Raw genomic sequence first — 11,838 nt, forward strand, 5'->3', positions numbered from 1 at the left:
AAAGAGCTCAAGACAAAAACAACCTTTATGAGAAATCCTTTCTAGTTACTAACTGGAAGCAAGCTGAACATGTATTGAGCTCAATGATGACTTTGCCCTTCTAGTTATTTTAAAGCAACCTATGTTATTAGAACTGTCTTAAGCACCAACAAGAGAAAACGACCAAAGAAGTACCAAGATTCAATATTATGAGCACAAGGGTGCATTTCCCATAGCAGATTCAGCATGATAATGAAGCATTTCCCTCCATATCATCTCCCTAATCATCTCCTCTCCAAGATCCTCATCGATGTCAAGATCAATCGGAATGATGGCAGGGGCATCAGAATTAGGATCATACAAAGGGGCCATGTAAGGGTGTTGCAGCGCTTCAGCGACGCTGATTCTCTTAGTTGGATCAAAAACAAGCATCTTGGCCAGCAGATCGATTGCCAATGGGGGGGCTTGTGGGTAGAGTCGGGAAAAGGGGGTTGCCGGAGAATATGGAAGAGATTTGATGAACTTCTTTGCCTTTGGATTATCGATGAATTCGATGTCTTCCTCCCTTTGACTGCCAAGGATGTTGATAATCAGTTTTAGCTGGTTGAGACATTCCGAACCTGGGAAAATAGGCTTCCGTCCAAGAAGCTCTGCAAAGATGCACCCCACAGACCAAACATCAATAGACGTCCCATAGTTGTCGCAGCAGAGTAGGAGCTCTGGAGCTCTATACCATCGGGTGACAACATACTCAGTCATAAACTGGTCCTTGCTGCTGTTGGTGCGTGCTAAACCAAAATCACATATTTTTAGATCACAATTTGCATTGATCAGAAGATTCCCGGGTTTCAGGTCACGATGAAGAATGTTGGCCGAGTGAAGATATTTTAAGCCCCGAAGCAACTGCAACCAAGAACTTCTCAGTTGGTAAATGCAATAATCAGCTAAGCAAGACAAATTACTAGAATTAATTTATAACTTTGGCGAGCCTTACAAATGTGCCACACATGATTGACAAGTTCTTTACGGAAGAACAATAGGTTCACAAGAAATCAAGGGAGAAAATAGGCAGAGAAGTAAACTGAAAAAGCAGCAGAATTAAACACTGCTGGACTATCACAATCACTTGCAAATGAGCTCCATAAGCATGATATGATGCTCAGTTTCGACTCTAGAATACTAAACATGCATACTAGTAAACTAATATGAATAATTGTTCATTGTTCATACTGAGTGTTCCCTAGATTATTTTTTTTATCAATAATATATATAAGCTTACCATTGTAATTTTTTTAGTGGGAGTACATAAGGAATACATAGTATATAAGGTGTAATAACTCAACAAATATTTTTTTAAGGAGATTTTTCATTCTATTCAAAATGATAAAAACTTATTTTTTTCCCAAAAAAATTTGTTGAGTTATTATACCTTATATACTATGTACTCTTTATGTACTTCTACTAAAAAAATTATATCTATTATTGATAAAAAAAATAATCTAGGTAACACTAAGTTAGTCTAGATGCGAGTCAAAGATTCATACCTGAAAGAGGAAATATTGACAGTGATCGTTAGATAATGCTTGAGAAGACTTAATAATTTGATGCAGATCTGTATCCATGAGTTCATACACCAGATAGACATCCTTAAAATTGCTCTTGTTAGTAGGCATCATGATGTCTCTTAAAGCAATTACATTTTCATGGTGAAGGTGCCGAAGAAGCTTCAGTTCACGCAGAGTTCTCAGCGCATCAATGCGATTTTCGAAGGCGTTCTGTATCTTCTTGATTGCAACTTTCTCATTGGTCTCTCTATTCACAGAAGAGCAAACAATTCCGTATGCTCCTCGGCCAATAGGTTTGATGGGGACATATTTCGTGTCAATCTCGAAAAGGGTTTGCCACATGGAATAATAATGCTTCCCTTCAATCTTGATCCCATTTGGAGGCTCAACCTGAGTTGCCATTCCCTGCAAATTAACTGCAGCCACCTCACAATTCAGAAAGTATAATCAAAGTTTTAGATTTTATTTATTTTATGCTGTCATGATTCTAAGTTCATCTTACTATTATCTATTAAGTAATCCTTATATCCAATTTTTAAAGCGATTAAACGAAAAAGACAGTAGAACAGTACTATCCTTGTTACTATTAACATCTAGCAATGATTAACAACCTCTGAATCCCAATTTTTTTGAAAGCAGCGGCAGGCAGCATGTGGTTTCACCAATAAGGGTAACAAGTGGATGCAATTCAACGTGAGAGTGAGTGTGCATAAAAATTAAAGCACCAAGATCCGAATAAAAAGTTTTAATTTCATTTTTTCTTAAAACTATATGACGAAACACAAATTTGTAGCAAGTGTCACGATTAAGAGCAGAGGCAGAAACAAGAAAGAATGAAAGGAAAACACAACAGCAACAATTTGGAAACGCATATGGAAAAGTAAAAGAAAAAAAAGGAGGAAGTTACCTTTTTTATGTGAAAAGAAAGAAAGCTTTATCCTTGTATGGTTGGTGTTGTCGAAATCGGGGTCATCAAGCTGGAATTATCAGAGAAGGGGTTGGAACGAGAGAATTGGACAGTGAAGCTGAGTGCAAAAGCAGATAATTATATAGTAACATGTTTGAATTGAATGCAGAAAGAAGCTTGTGTTGGATCTCTCTCTTCGGGAATGCATAGGTTTTTTCAGCGATCAAGATTCTTCATGTTGTCGGCAATATTTGGAATTGCATCTCTCTTTCTCTCTCTCAAAAAGACACACAAGAAAGTAATACCCGAGATTTCCTCCGATAGCCACACCTAGCACCCCCACCTAGCCAAGCCTCATGATATGATATTTCTTCTTATTTATTTAGTTATTTATTTATTTATTTATTTATTCCGAGCGTAGTGTATTTATTAATCTCCTTGTTTCTACCATCATCCTTCTTTTCGTCCTACTCGAGTACTAGTGATGGGCGACATCTTTTTTTGTTTGTTTTCTCATAAAAAAATTAAGGTGATCACCATTTAAAATCATTTAATCTATTTAATATGATACATATTAATTAGTTATTATCTTTAGATATGGCCGTGATTCAACCTGATCTTGTATTGAATCATTTTTGGAATTTTAATGTGTAATAGTGTATTTTAATATCTAGATGGATTTGGTAGATTCATCCTGTTAAGAAAATGTAGGTACAATGTTACCATGCAATTCTTTTTAAATACACATGAAAAATTTAGATAATGGACGATTTAAAATGTTCTACTAGATTTTTTTTCAAGAAGTCGTTCTTCTCATGTGGAGTACCAAAAAAATAAAAACATGCAATAATGTATACCTAAAACTATTTAGTGAGGATACTGACATGATTGATGTCGATTTTACAATCTATAAAATACTGGAAAGTGTATTGGATCTTAACAAGTAATAATTCACAGTGAGATGAGTCTCGATTACACGAGAATTAACAGATTAATTAATCTAGTCAGACAATGAATTAGAGTTTTGTAAAGCTTTAAGCACAAACAACAATTAAACAAAGAAAAAACAGAAGCAAACAGTGAGTGTGAAAAATGTGTATGATTAAGAGAGTTAAAATTTAAGAGATATTAGAACATTCGGATTAATAATTTTCACTTTTCACCTTAATCATGCAATAATTCTTTTATGACAAATTATTAGTAATTAAATTCTAATCTTTGGCTGTGTTTGGTTTAGCGTTAGAAAGAAGAGAAGCACGTTTGAGTGCATTAAAAGCTTCCTCTTTATGTTTGGATATTTTTTTTTTTCTCTTAACGCTAACGTAGTTTTAACTTTTAAGTTCTTAACGTGCGTTTACAAGAAGTTAGAAATTGTAGCTTCTGCCTTTAGAAAATCACATTAGAATTGAATTTATTTATTTTTTTATCAATTTTACCCTTTATTTTCTTGCTTGTATATTTTTCATATATTATTTTTTCTTTTGATATAAAAATATATTTTGCCAATTTTTATATATTATTTTTATTTTAGTAAGTAAATATTAATTTTATTATAAAATTAATTAATAACATCTATTTAAATATCTAAATTAAAATGATAGAATAATATAAAAATTTATTTAAATTGATGTCTATTTTAGTAATTTTTTATCTAAAAGAAATTTTGAGTAGTGTAATCCAAACAATATTTACTTTACTATAATCCATTTTGATATAAAGATTACCAAATATAAATCACTTTAACACAAACTTACTTTTCATCAAAATCAAGTTTGCAAAATCAATTTTATATAAACTCTCGTTTACAAACTGAAATCTAAACACGCACCAGGTGATTCAATCTCACTTTAACTTAATTAAACTCTAATCCCTTTGTCACTTAACCAAGAAAAGAGGTAAGTACGTCTATGATTTATAAAGCCACACAATTCAAAAGAATTTAACCTAATTGATTTTATGTCACTTATCAATCCAATTTCAAAACTTAAGAATTATGAGAATCGGTTTTTAAGCTTAATTCAATTAATCAATTTTTTTAAGAGATTAAGAAAATTCAAATAAAAGAAGAATTGTTTTCCAATATATTCAAACCTTTTAAGATGAAGAACAAAAACCTTTTCTTAAGAAGAAATCAATTGCACAAATTAGAGGTAGAAAAATTATTGCATTAATCCATAGAACTAATAGAGCTCCTAACCTTAATCGAGGAGAATTAGAAACTCATGTTCTTCCTTAAAATCCTTAAGAAAATATAACTCCAAATTGCCGAAGAAGAGAAAAGGTCAGAACCCTCTTCCGTTATATACTAACCCTAGAGAAATAGAATTCAAAATTCAAACTTAAAAAACAAATCAAAACTAAAACAGAATTAAATATTTTTCTAATTGTGATTGATCATCCAAAAAGTTGAGAAATTGGAGGAAGAATGGTCTTGAATTGGAACCTTGGGAGAAGCACCAAAGCCCAAGTAGTACATTGCTTGCACCACATTATAAGTGAAGTATATTTTGGCTTGGAACACAATTTGTTAGGCTCACGTACAACGTGAATTAGGCTATATTGTACGTGAGCCAATTTCCTTCAATTTGGCCTTATGAATGTGCCCTAGCGTTGTACGTGGTGAATTCAACATACTACGCAAAAATCAACTTGCGCGTACGCATACATTATGAGTGCTCGCCCAAAAATATCTTATTGCGAGTACGCATGCATCATGCGTACGCGTGACTGCAGTGTTGTACATGAAATCTCTAGCGTACTATGTGAAAAGTGATGATCATGCATACACGCGCTACATGCGTATGCATGACATGTGAAATGCCTCATAACGTAGTACATGATGGTCTTCACGTTGCACGCCCCTTATGCTTCCAGGATAGCTTCTATTTGTGACAGAGAGCTTTCTGTTTTGTCATAGGGAGCTTTTTGTTTTATGCTCTCCATCCTCCTTTCTGTTTTCTTTCTAAAATTTTTTGTAATTAATGAATTTCAACTAATTAAAGTAATGTTCATTCTAACCTTAAATTCATTGATTATTTACAGAAATTCTTATTAAATCAATTAAAATCTATATGGAAAAACACTAAAGATGTGGATGCATCACAATACCAAACTTAACATCTTGCTTGTCCTCAAGTAAGCAAAGAATCATCTTAATCCAAATTGCTTAACCTTATGATACAGGGGTAATGGATTGCAATCTAAATGAGTTTGGTTACCTGTTTTACTTATGCACAATTCAACACAATTGACTATAATATTTTAAGGTTATATCCAGATTAGATTATAGAATCCTTCTTTGAATCATCACCTTGAAGCAAGCTTATTCACTTTCTTTCTATCATTTAAGTTCATTGGGTGCTTTGCACCTTGAGCCTAGTCGTGACTCTAAATGCTTTATTTCAAGCTTTTACTCGACATAAAAACACCACAAGCACATAATTGAGGAGCTCTTTGAGCTTATTTTGTCTTTTTATTCTTCCCCACCATTGGTGCTCAGAGCCTTTAGCTTTCTCACTTTAGGGGGGTGCTTTGCACCTTGAGTTTAACCGTGACTCTAAATGCTTTGTTTTCAAACTTTTGGCTTGATACATAAGCACTACAAGCACTTGACTAAGGTGCTCTTTGAGCTTATTTTTATTTTAATTTCATTAGTCAGTGGTACTCACAGCCTTTTAATTTGAGCCTTTGGTTTCTCTCAAGCATCAAAGAAAAGAAGAAGTTATGGTAATGGAAACATGATTATCAAGTGAAAGAATTCTGTTAATGCCGAGGCTTATTCAATTAAAAGAAACCAAATCAAAACAGAATGAAATGGAAGCCAAAATAAAGTAAAATAATGAGGTTGTTACTGTATTTGCATGGTGCATGTGGCAACACCAAACTTGTTGTGAGAACACCAAACTTAGTGTGATACAATCTATGTGGACTAGGTCAAGTATCCAGTGGGATGCAAATTTAGTGTAGCACACCAAACTTACTCCATGAACACGTATACAACCCTGAATAGAGCAAATAGTGACGATGCTGGAGCAGAGATTCCTTAAAATTTTGTGTATATTACTTTGATCCTTTTAAATTGATGAATTCTGTAGAAAATAATAAAAAAAAAAAAAATACAAAACAGACTTAAAAACCTTAGGCCACGCTTTTGAGTTTTAGGCCACACTTTTGAAAGCATGGCCTTGAAACGTGCCAAGGGCATGCATGATTTGGCGCCATTAATGCCAATGAATAATGAAACCAAATGAATCATACGTTAATGAATAAAGCAAATAAAAGTCATGCATGTTATCAATGTGAATCTAAGGAAGGCAAGCATATTTTATTATCCTGAATCGTATAATGCAAGAAGCATGCATGAAGCCAAATGAAGTATATAATGAAGTGAGCATATAATGCAATTGGCGTGATTAATATGATGAATGAATGAAGCATGTGCTAATAAAAAAAGCATGCATGTGGCACTAATAATATGATGATGCATGTGTTAATGAGATTGGCGTACTACGCCAATTAATGGAAGGAAGATGTTATGCATGAATCAATTAAGCATGCAATGAAGCCAATGGAAGCTTATAATTAATCAAGTATTGCATGCATGTACACCAATTAATGCGTGAGCATCTTATACTCTTTTTCATTATATTTTCTAGGTGTTTTTAGTTAGATTTTATTAAGTTTTAGTATGTTTTAGTGTAAAATTTATCTTTGAATGTTATTTTGAGTTTTTGTGGTATTTCTATGATTTTTAGGTAAATTTTGGGTGAATTTGGCAAAGTTCTGTGCAACAGCAAAGAAGAGATAGAAGATGTTGTCAACCCTGACCTCCATGCATTCCAACAAGCATAACTTTAGCTATAGAGATCCAATTGAAGCAGTATTAACGGCGTTAGAAAGCTAATTTCCAGAGCTTTCCAACAATATATAATAGTCTATACTTTTCTTCTGGAATCACTACCCAAAACTGGCGTTGAACGTGAAGCTTAGCATTCAAACGCCCTAGAGGGAGCAAAGCCTGGCGTTATTGGCGTTAAACGCCAGAAGCAGGACAAAGCCAGCATCGTTTCACCCTCCTATGCGCGTTCAATGCCCATATTGGCGTTGAACACCAGTCCTCAGCCCACATCATTCATCTATTGGGCCTCCAAGTAGATTTAACACCTCTTAAGCTTATTTTATTTTCTGTTTGTAATTTTTAATTAAAATTAATATCTTTTTAGACCTAGTAATTATTAAATTAGTATTTAAAGGAGAAGATCATTGATGTTGAGGGATCTCTCCTGACACTTTTCTAATTCTATTTTCTGTAAGTCATGAGCAACTAAACCTCTTAGTTAAAGTTAGAAGCTCTATTTATTTCTATGGATTAAGATTATTACTCTTCTACTTTAATTAATGTTTGATTCAGTTCTAAGGTGTTGTTTCCGTTCTTAATCTTATGAATATGGGTGGAACGACAGTATGACCCATATTCTACATGAGCTCCTGTGATTCTCGACAGAGTTATCTCGCTTGAGTTACAGCTAGGGAACTGAAAAACCACTAATTTATGATATATTTTGGAGTGAATTGAGTGAGTTTTGTCAACTACTCTCATACTTATTCATGTAAATTGCATGTTTTTCAGTTTTCTTCCTAATTTTGTGCTATGATTGAAAACATGCTTTACAAGCCTTTAAATCGCCAATTTTAATCCTCTGTTATTACCATTCGATACTGTGATATGTATGGCATAAAGGATGAAGAGGAAGCATGCTAAAGTGGAAGGAACACAAGAATTTGAATATTTGAGTAGCTGGAGGCAACGCGCGTGCATGGCTGACGCGTACACGTGATCAAGCCATTTTCCACTGACGTGTATGCGTGACTGATGCGTACGCGTGACCAGGAGCCTTGAACACTGACGCGTACGCGTAGTTGATGTGTACGCGTGACGAGCATCACGTGCTGCAATTAACAGAACTCGCTGGGGGAGATTTCTGGGCTGATTTGGACCCAGTTTCAAGCCCAAAAATGCAGACTAGAGGCTAGGATGAAGCTGAGACTGAAGACACTTCACTTTTCACTTTAGTTTTTGATTAGTTTTGAATTCTAGTGAGAGAAACTCCTACTTCTCTCTAGGGTTTTGGCATTCTTATTTTCATTTCGAATTGGATATTGAGAGAGCTGCTGCTACCTTCATTCCTCGTCATTTTATTTCTAGTTTCTTGTTTAATTCCCTTAATACTCTTTTCCATTTGGTTATTGAATTCATGTTTGGATCTTGTTACTCTTGAATTTTATTAATGCATTGAATTATTTTTATGTTTATTTTTATTGCTTGTTTGATCAAATTGTTAATTATTGTTAGTGCTAATTTTGATTTAATTAATTTCTCATAATTATCATGTCTTTTATTTACACCCACCATGTGTTTGTAGAAATGGCATTCATGATAATGGAGTAAATTTCACAACTTGGTTGGAGGTTGAGTAATTGGAACCCCTTGAATTGTTAGACCCAAGTATTAATCTGTAATTGGAAATTGCTGGCTAGCTCAATTCTTACCAACTGTAGTCCTTCCCCATGAAGTGACTAGGACTTGTGAGCTAGAGTTAGTGACACCCACTTGACTTTCCTTCAATTATTAGAGGATAACTAAGTGGGAGCAATGAACCTTTATCATTACACTTAGGAAAGACAAGGATAGAAATTTCAATTCTCTCCCCTAACCAAGACCTTTTATTTTGATTAATTATCAACTCTTTCTAGTTATCCATTGCTTTAATTTCTAGCTATTTATTTTTCCGTTCTCAATTTCAAAAAAATATTCAGAAAAATCCTAACCAATAATTTGCATCTTGTGTCAACTCTTAGGGAAACGACCCGGGATTCTAATCCCGGTTATTTATTATTAATTGTGACACATTCGAAATTGATAGTGAAAATTTCGTGGGTTAAGGTTGTACTTGCAATACTGTTTTAGAAAATACTTTTCAGAAATTCTTAACTGGCATTTATCCGCCCATCAATTTTTGGCGCCGTTGCCGTGGAGTTGCATATGTGTGCTAAATTATTGGTTGGTGTAAATATTTTCAGATTTGCATAATTGCATATTTTATTTGTGTTTCTTTTTTGTTATTAGTAGTATTTATTAGTATTTTGCTTAATATATTTTGTTGCCATGAGCTCTATGTTTGTTCTATTGAATGACGTGTTCATTACCGGATCCGAGCTTAGTCCCATTTGATCCTGAGATTGAAAAAACCATTTCACATATTAGGCGAGCTCGGCGTCGGTTAGCCTCCGAGGGTGGTGAGGAGGTTTTGCCCAATTCATCAATCGTACCCGAGGTTAAGTCTGAAGTGTCATTTGAGGAAGAAACTAGTTCCTCTCCTACTAAATCTATTGATGGCTCTTCCATTGATTTAGGTACCAGTACTATGGCAGCTTCTAGAAGGATTACTCCCAAGGAAACGGGAGCTCCGAATTTTACCCTTCAACCATTTCAAGCGCATCATCCAAATTTGACTGCCGATTTTGAACTGAAGACCGCATTAATCAATCTACTTCCTAAATTCCATAGTTTACCCGCTCAAGAGCCCATCAAGCACCTTAGAGACTTTCAAACAACTTGTTCAACTACTAGGCGGTATGGTGCGGATGAGGTTGCCGTTTGGTTATATGCCTTCCCATTTTCTCTTGAGGGAAGGGCAATGGAGTGGTTCTACACTCAACCCGAAGCTGTTGTTACTAATTGGGATTTGCTTAGAAGGGAATTCTTGGAGAAGTTCTTTCCACCGGAGGTCACAGATAGATTGAGGAAGGAAATTTCTTGCGTCATTCAAGGTGAATCAGAGACTCTCTCTGAGTATTGGGAACGCTTTAGGAATCTCCTTGATTCGTGCCCCATTACATGATTGACCAGTTGGTGTTAATTAGTTACTTTTGCCAAGACATGAAGCCTCAAGATAAAATCCTCTTGGATGCTGCAAGTAATGGCTCTTTGATAAAGTACAAGACGGTGGCAGAAGTGTGGCAACTTATCACCGATTTAGCCGAGTCTACCCAACATGCAAGGTAAAGAAATAATCATCCCAAGGCTATTGCGGAAGTTTCTTCTAGTAATAAGACTGCCGCTCTTACCAAGACTTTGGGAGAGATGACCAATATACTCAAGTAACTCCAACTTAATCAATAACAACCTCCACCCCCTCCACAACAATAATGTCAACAGTTAGTCCCTCAGAGAGTATGTGGAATTTGCGCTTGCTATTCTCACTATACTGATGAATGTCCACAACTCCAAGAGGACAACACCTTGGCGGCTAGCAATGCTTATTACAACTGTCCGAATCAAGGGTACTATCAATAAGGTGGTAACTATAATCAATATGGTAACTACAATCAAGGTTGGCAAGACAATCCCAACCAAAGATGGAGAGACAACTACAACCAAGGAGGAAGAGACAATGGTGGAAACCAAAGGTGGAATAATAACTACCAACAAAACCGGTATCAACAAAACCCTCCTTACCAACAACAAAACCAAGGCCAAAGATACCAACCACCTCACCAAAGGCAAGCTCAAGCACCTCAACTCAACCAACCATAAGTTCCCCAAATTACCTACCCTCCTTCTTCCTCCAACCAAGATGAAACATTCCGTTCTATTCTTCAAGGACAAAAAGAGCTTCAAACTTCACTTACCTCTAGCCTCACCGATCTTACCTCCACTCTCCAAGCTCTTATATCCCGTATAGAACCACCCTCTACCTCCAATACTCAACCTTCAATCTCTAGTGCACTTCTCTTTCAACCTCTACCCAATACCAAGGGTGGAATCAATGCCATCACCTTGAGGTCCGGCACTACATTGCATGAGAGGAGTCCCGAGGAGGCAAGCTCAAAAGAAGCCACTCAAGATGAAGACATTATTGAGGTAGAAGATGTGGAAGACGAGGATGAGGTACAAGAGGCGGTTGAAGAAGAAGTTTCTCAACCAAGGGAGGGAGTTTCTAAGGAAGACAATGTTTTGAAAGAGGCCATTCCCATTCCTTTTCCACACCTAGCTAGCAAGACTAAAAAGCAAGTGGAACTCGATCCCAAGATGGTGGATATCTTCAAAAAGGTTGAAGTAACTATTCCCTTTTTTAATGCTATTCGTCAAGTTTCTAAGTATACTAAGTTTCTAAAGGATTTGTACATGAATAAGGAAAAGATTCATGATTTAGAAACTATTCCTTTAGGTAGCTCAATTTCTGCTCTGATGGGTGCTATACCAGAGAAATGTGGTGATCCTGGTCCTTGTATGGTTACTTGCACTATAGGTGGTATGTAGTTTGTGGATTGCATGTGTGACTTAGGCGCTTGTGTCAGCATTATGCCGTTATCTGTATACGATAC

General features: G+C 35.5%; 1 protein-coding gene across 2 annotated transcripts; it reads right to left on the minus strand.

Moving 5' to 3' along the window:
- On the minus strand, window positions 104–2,855 carry LOC107610085 (mitogen-activated protein kinase homolog NTF3). Of its 2 annotated transcripts, none has more exons than XM_016312160.2 (3): window positions 2,452–2,855; window positions 1,524–1,949; window positions 104–882 (listed from the first exon to the last, which is right to left on the minus strand). In XM_016312160.2, exons 2-3 carry the CDS (start codon window positions 1,944–1,946, stop codon window positions 187–189), a joined length of 1,119 nt encoding a protein of 372 aa, XP_016167646.1. In that variant the 5' UTR covers window positions 1,947–1,949; window positions 2,452–2,855; the 3' UTR covers window positions 104–186. The 2 variants fall into 2 exon arrangements, with proteins under 2 accessions (XP_016167646.1, XP_016167645.1); XM_016312159.2 differs by having other exon boundaries at window positions 1,524–1,960; window positions 2,452–2,849.

This window comes from Arachis ipaensis, chromosome B07 (genome assembly GCF_000816755.2).
Source record: "Arachis ipaensis cultivar K30076 chromosome B07, Araip1.1, whole genome shotgun sequence".
NCBI classification, from domain to species: Eukaryota; Viridiplantae; Streptophyta; class Magnoliopsida; order Fabales; family Fabaceae; genus Arachis; species Arachis ipaensis.

What these genes read in the sequence shown, in the direction of transcription:
- LOC107610085 (XM_016312160.2), bottom strand. Translation starts at nt 1,946, where the DNA reads ATGGCAACTCAGGTTGAGCCTCCAAATGGGATCAAGATTGAAGGGAAG. An exon ending in GTCAATATTTCCTCTTTCAG is followed by an intron (nt 883 to 1,523) that starts GTATGAATCTTT and finishes TCTTGGTTGCAG; the next exon opens with TTGCTTCGGGGCTTAAAATA.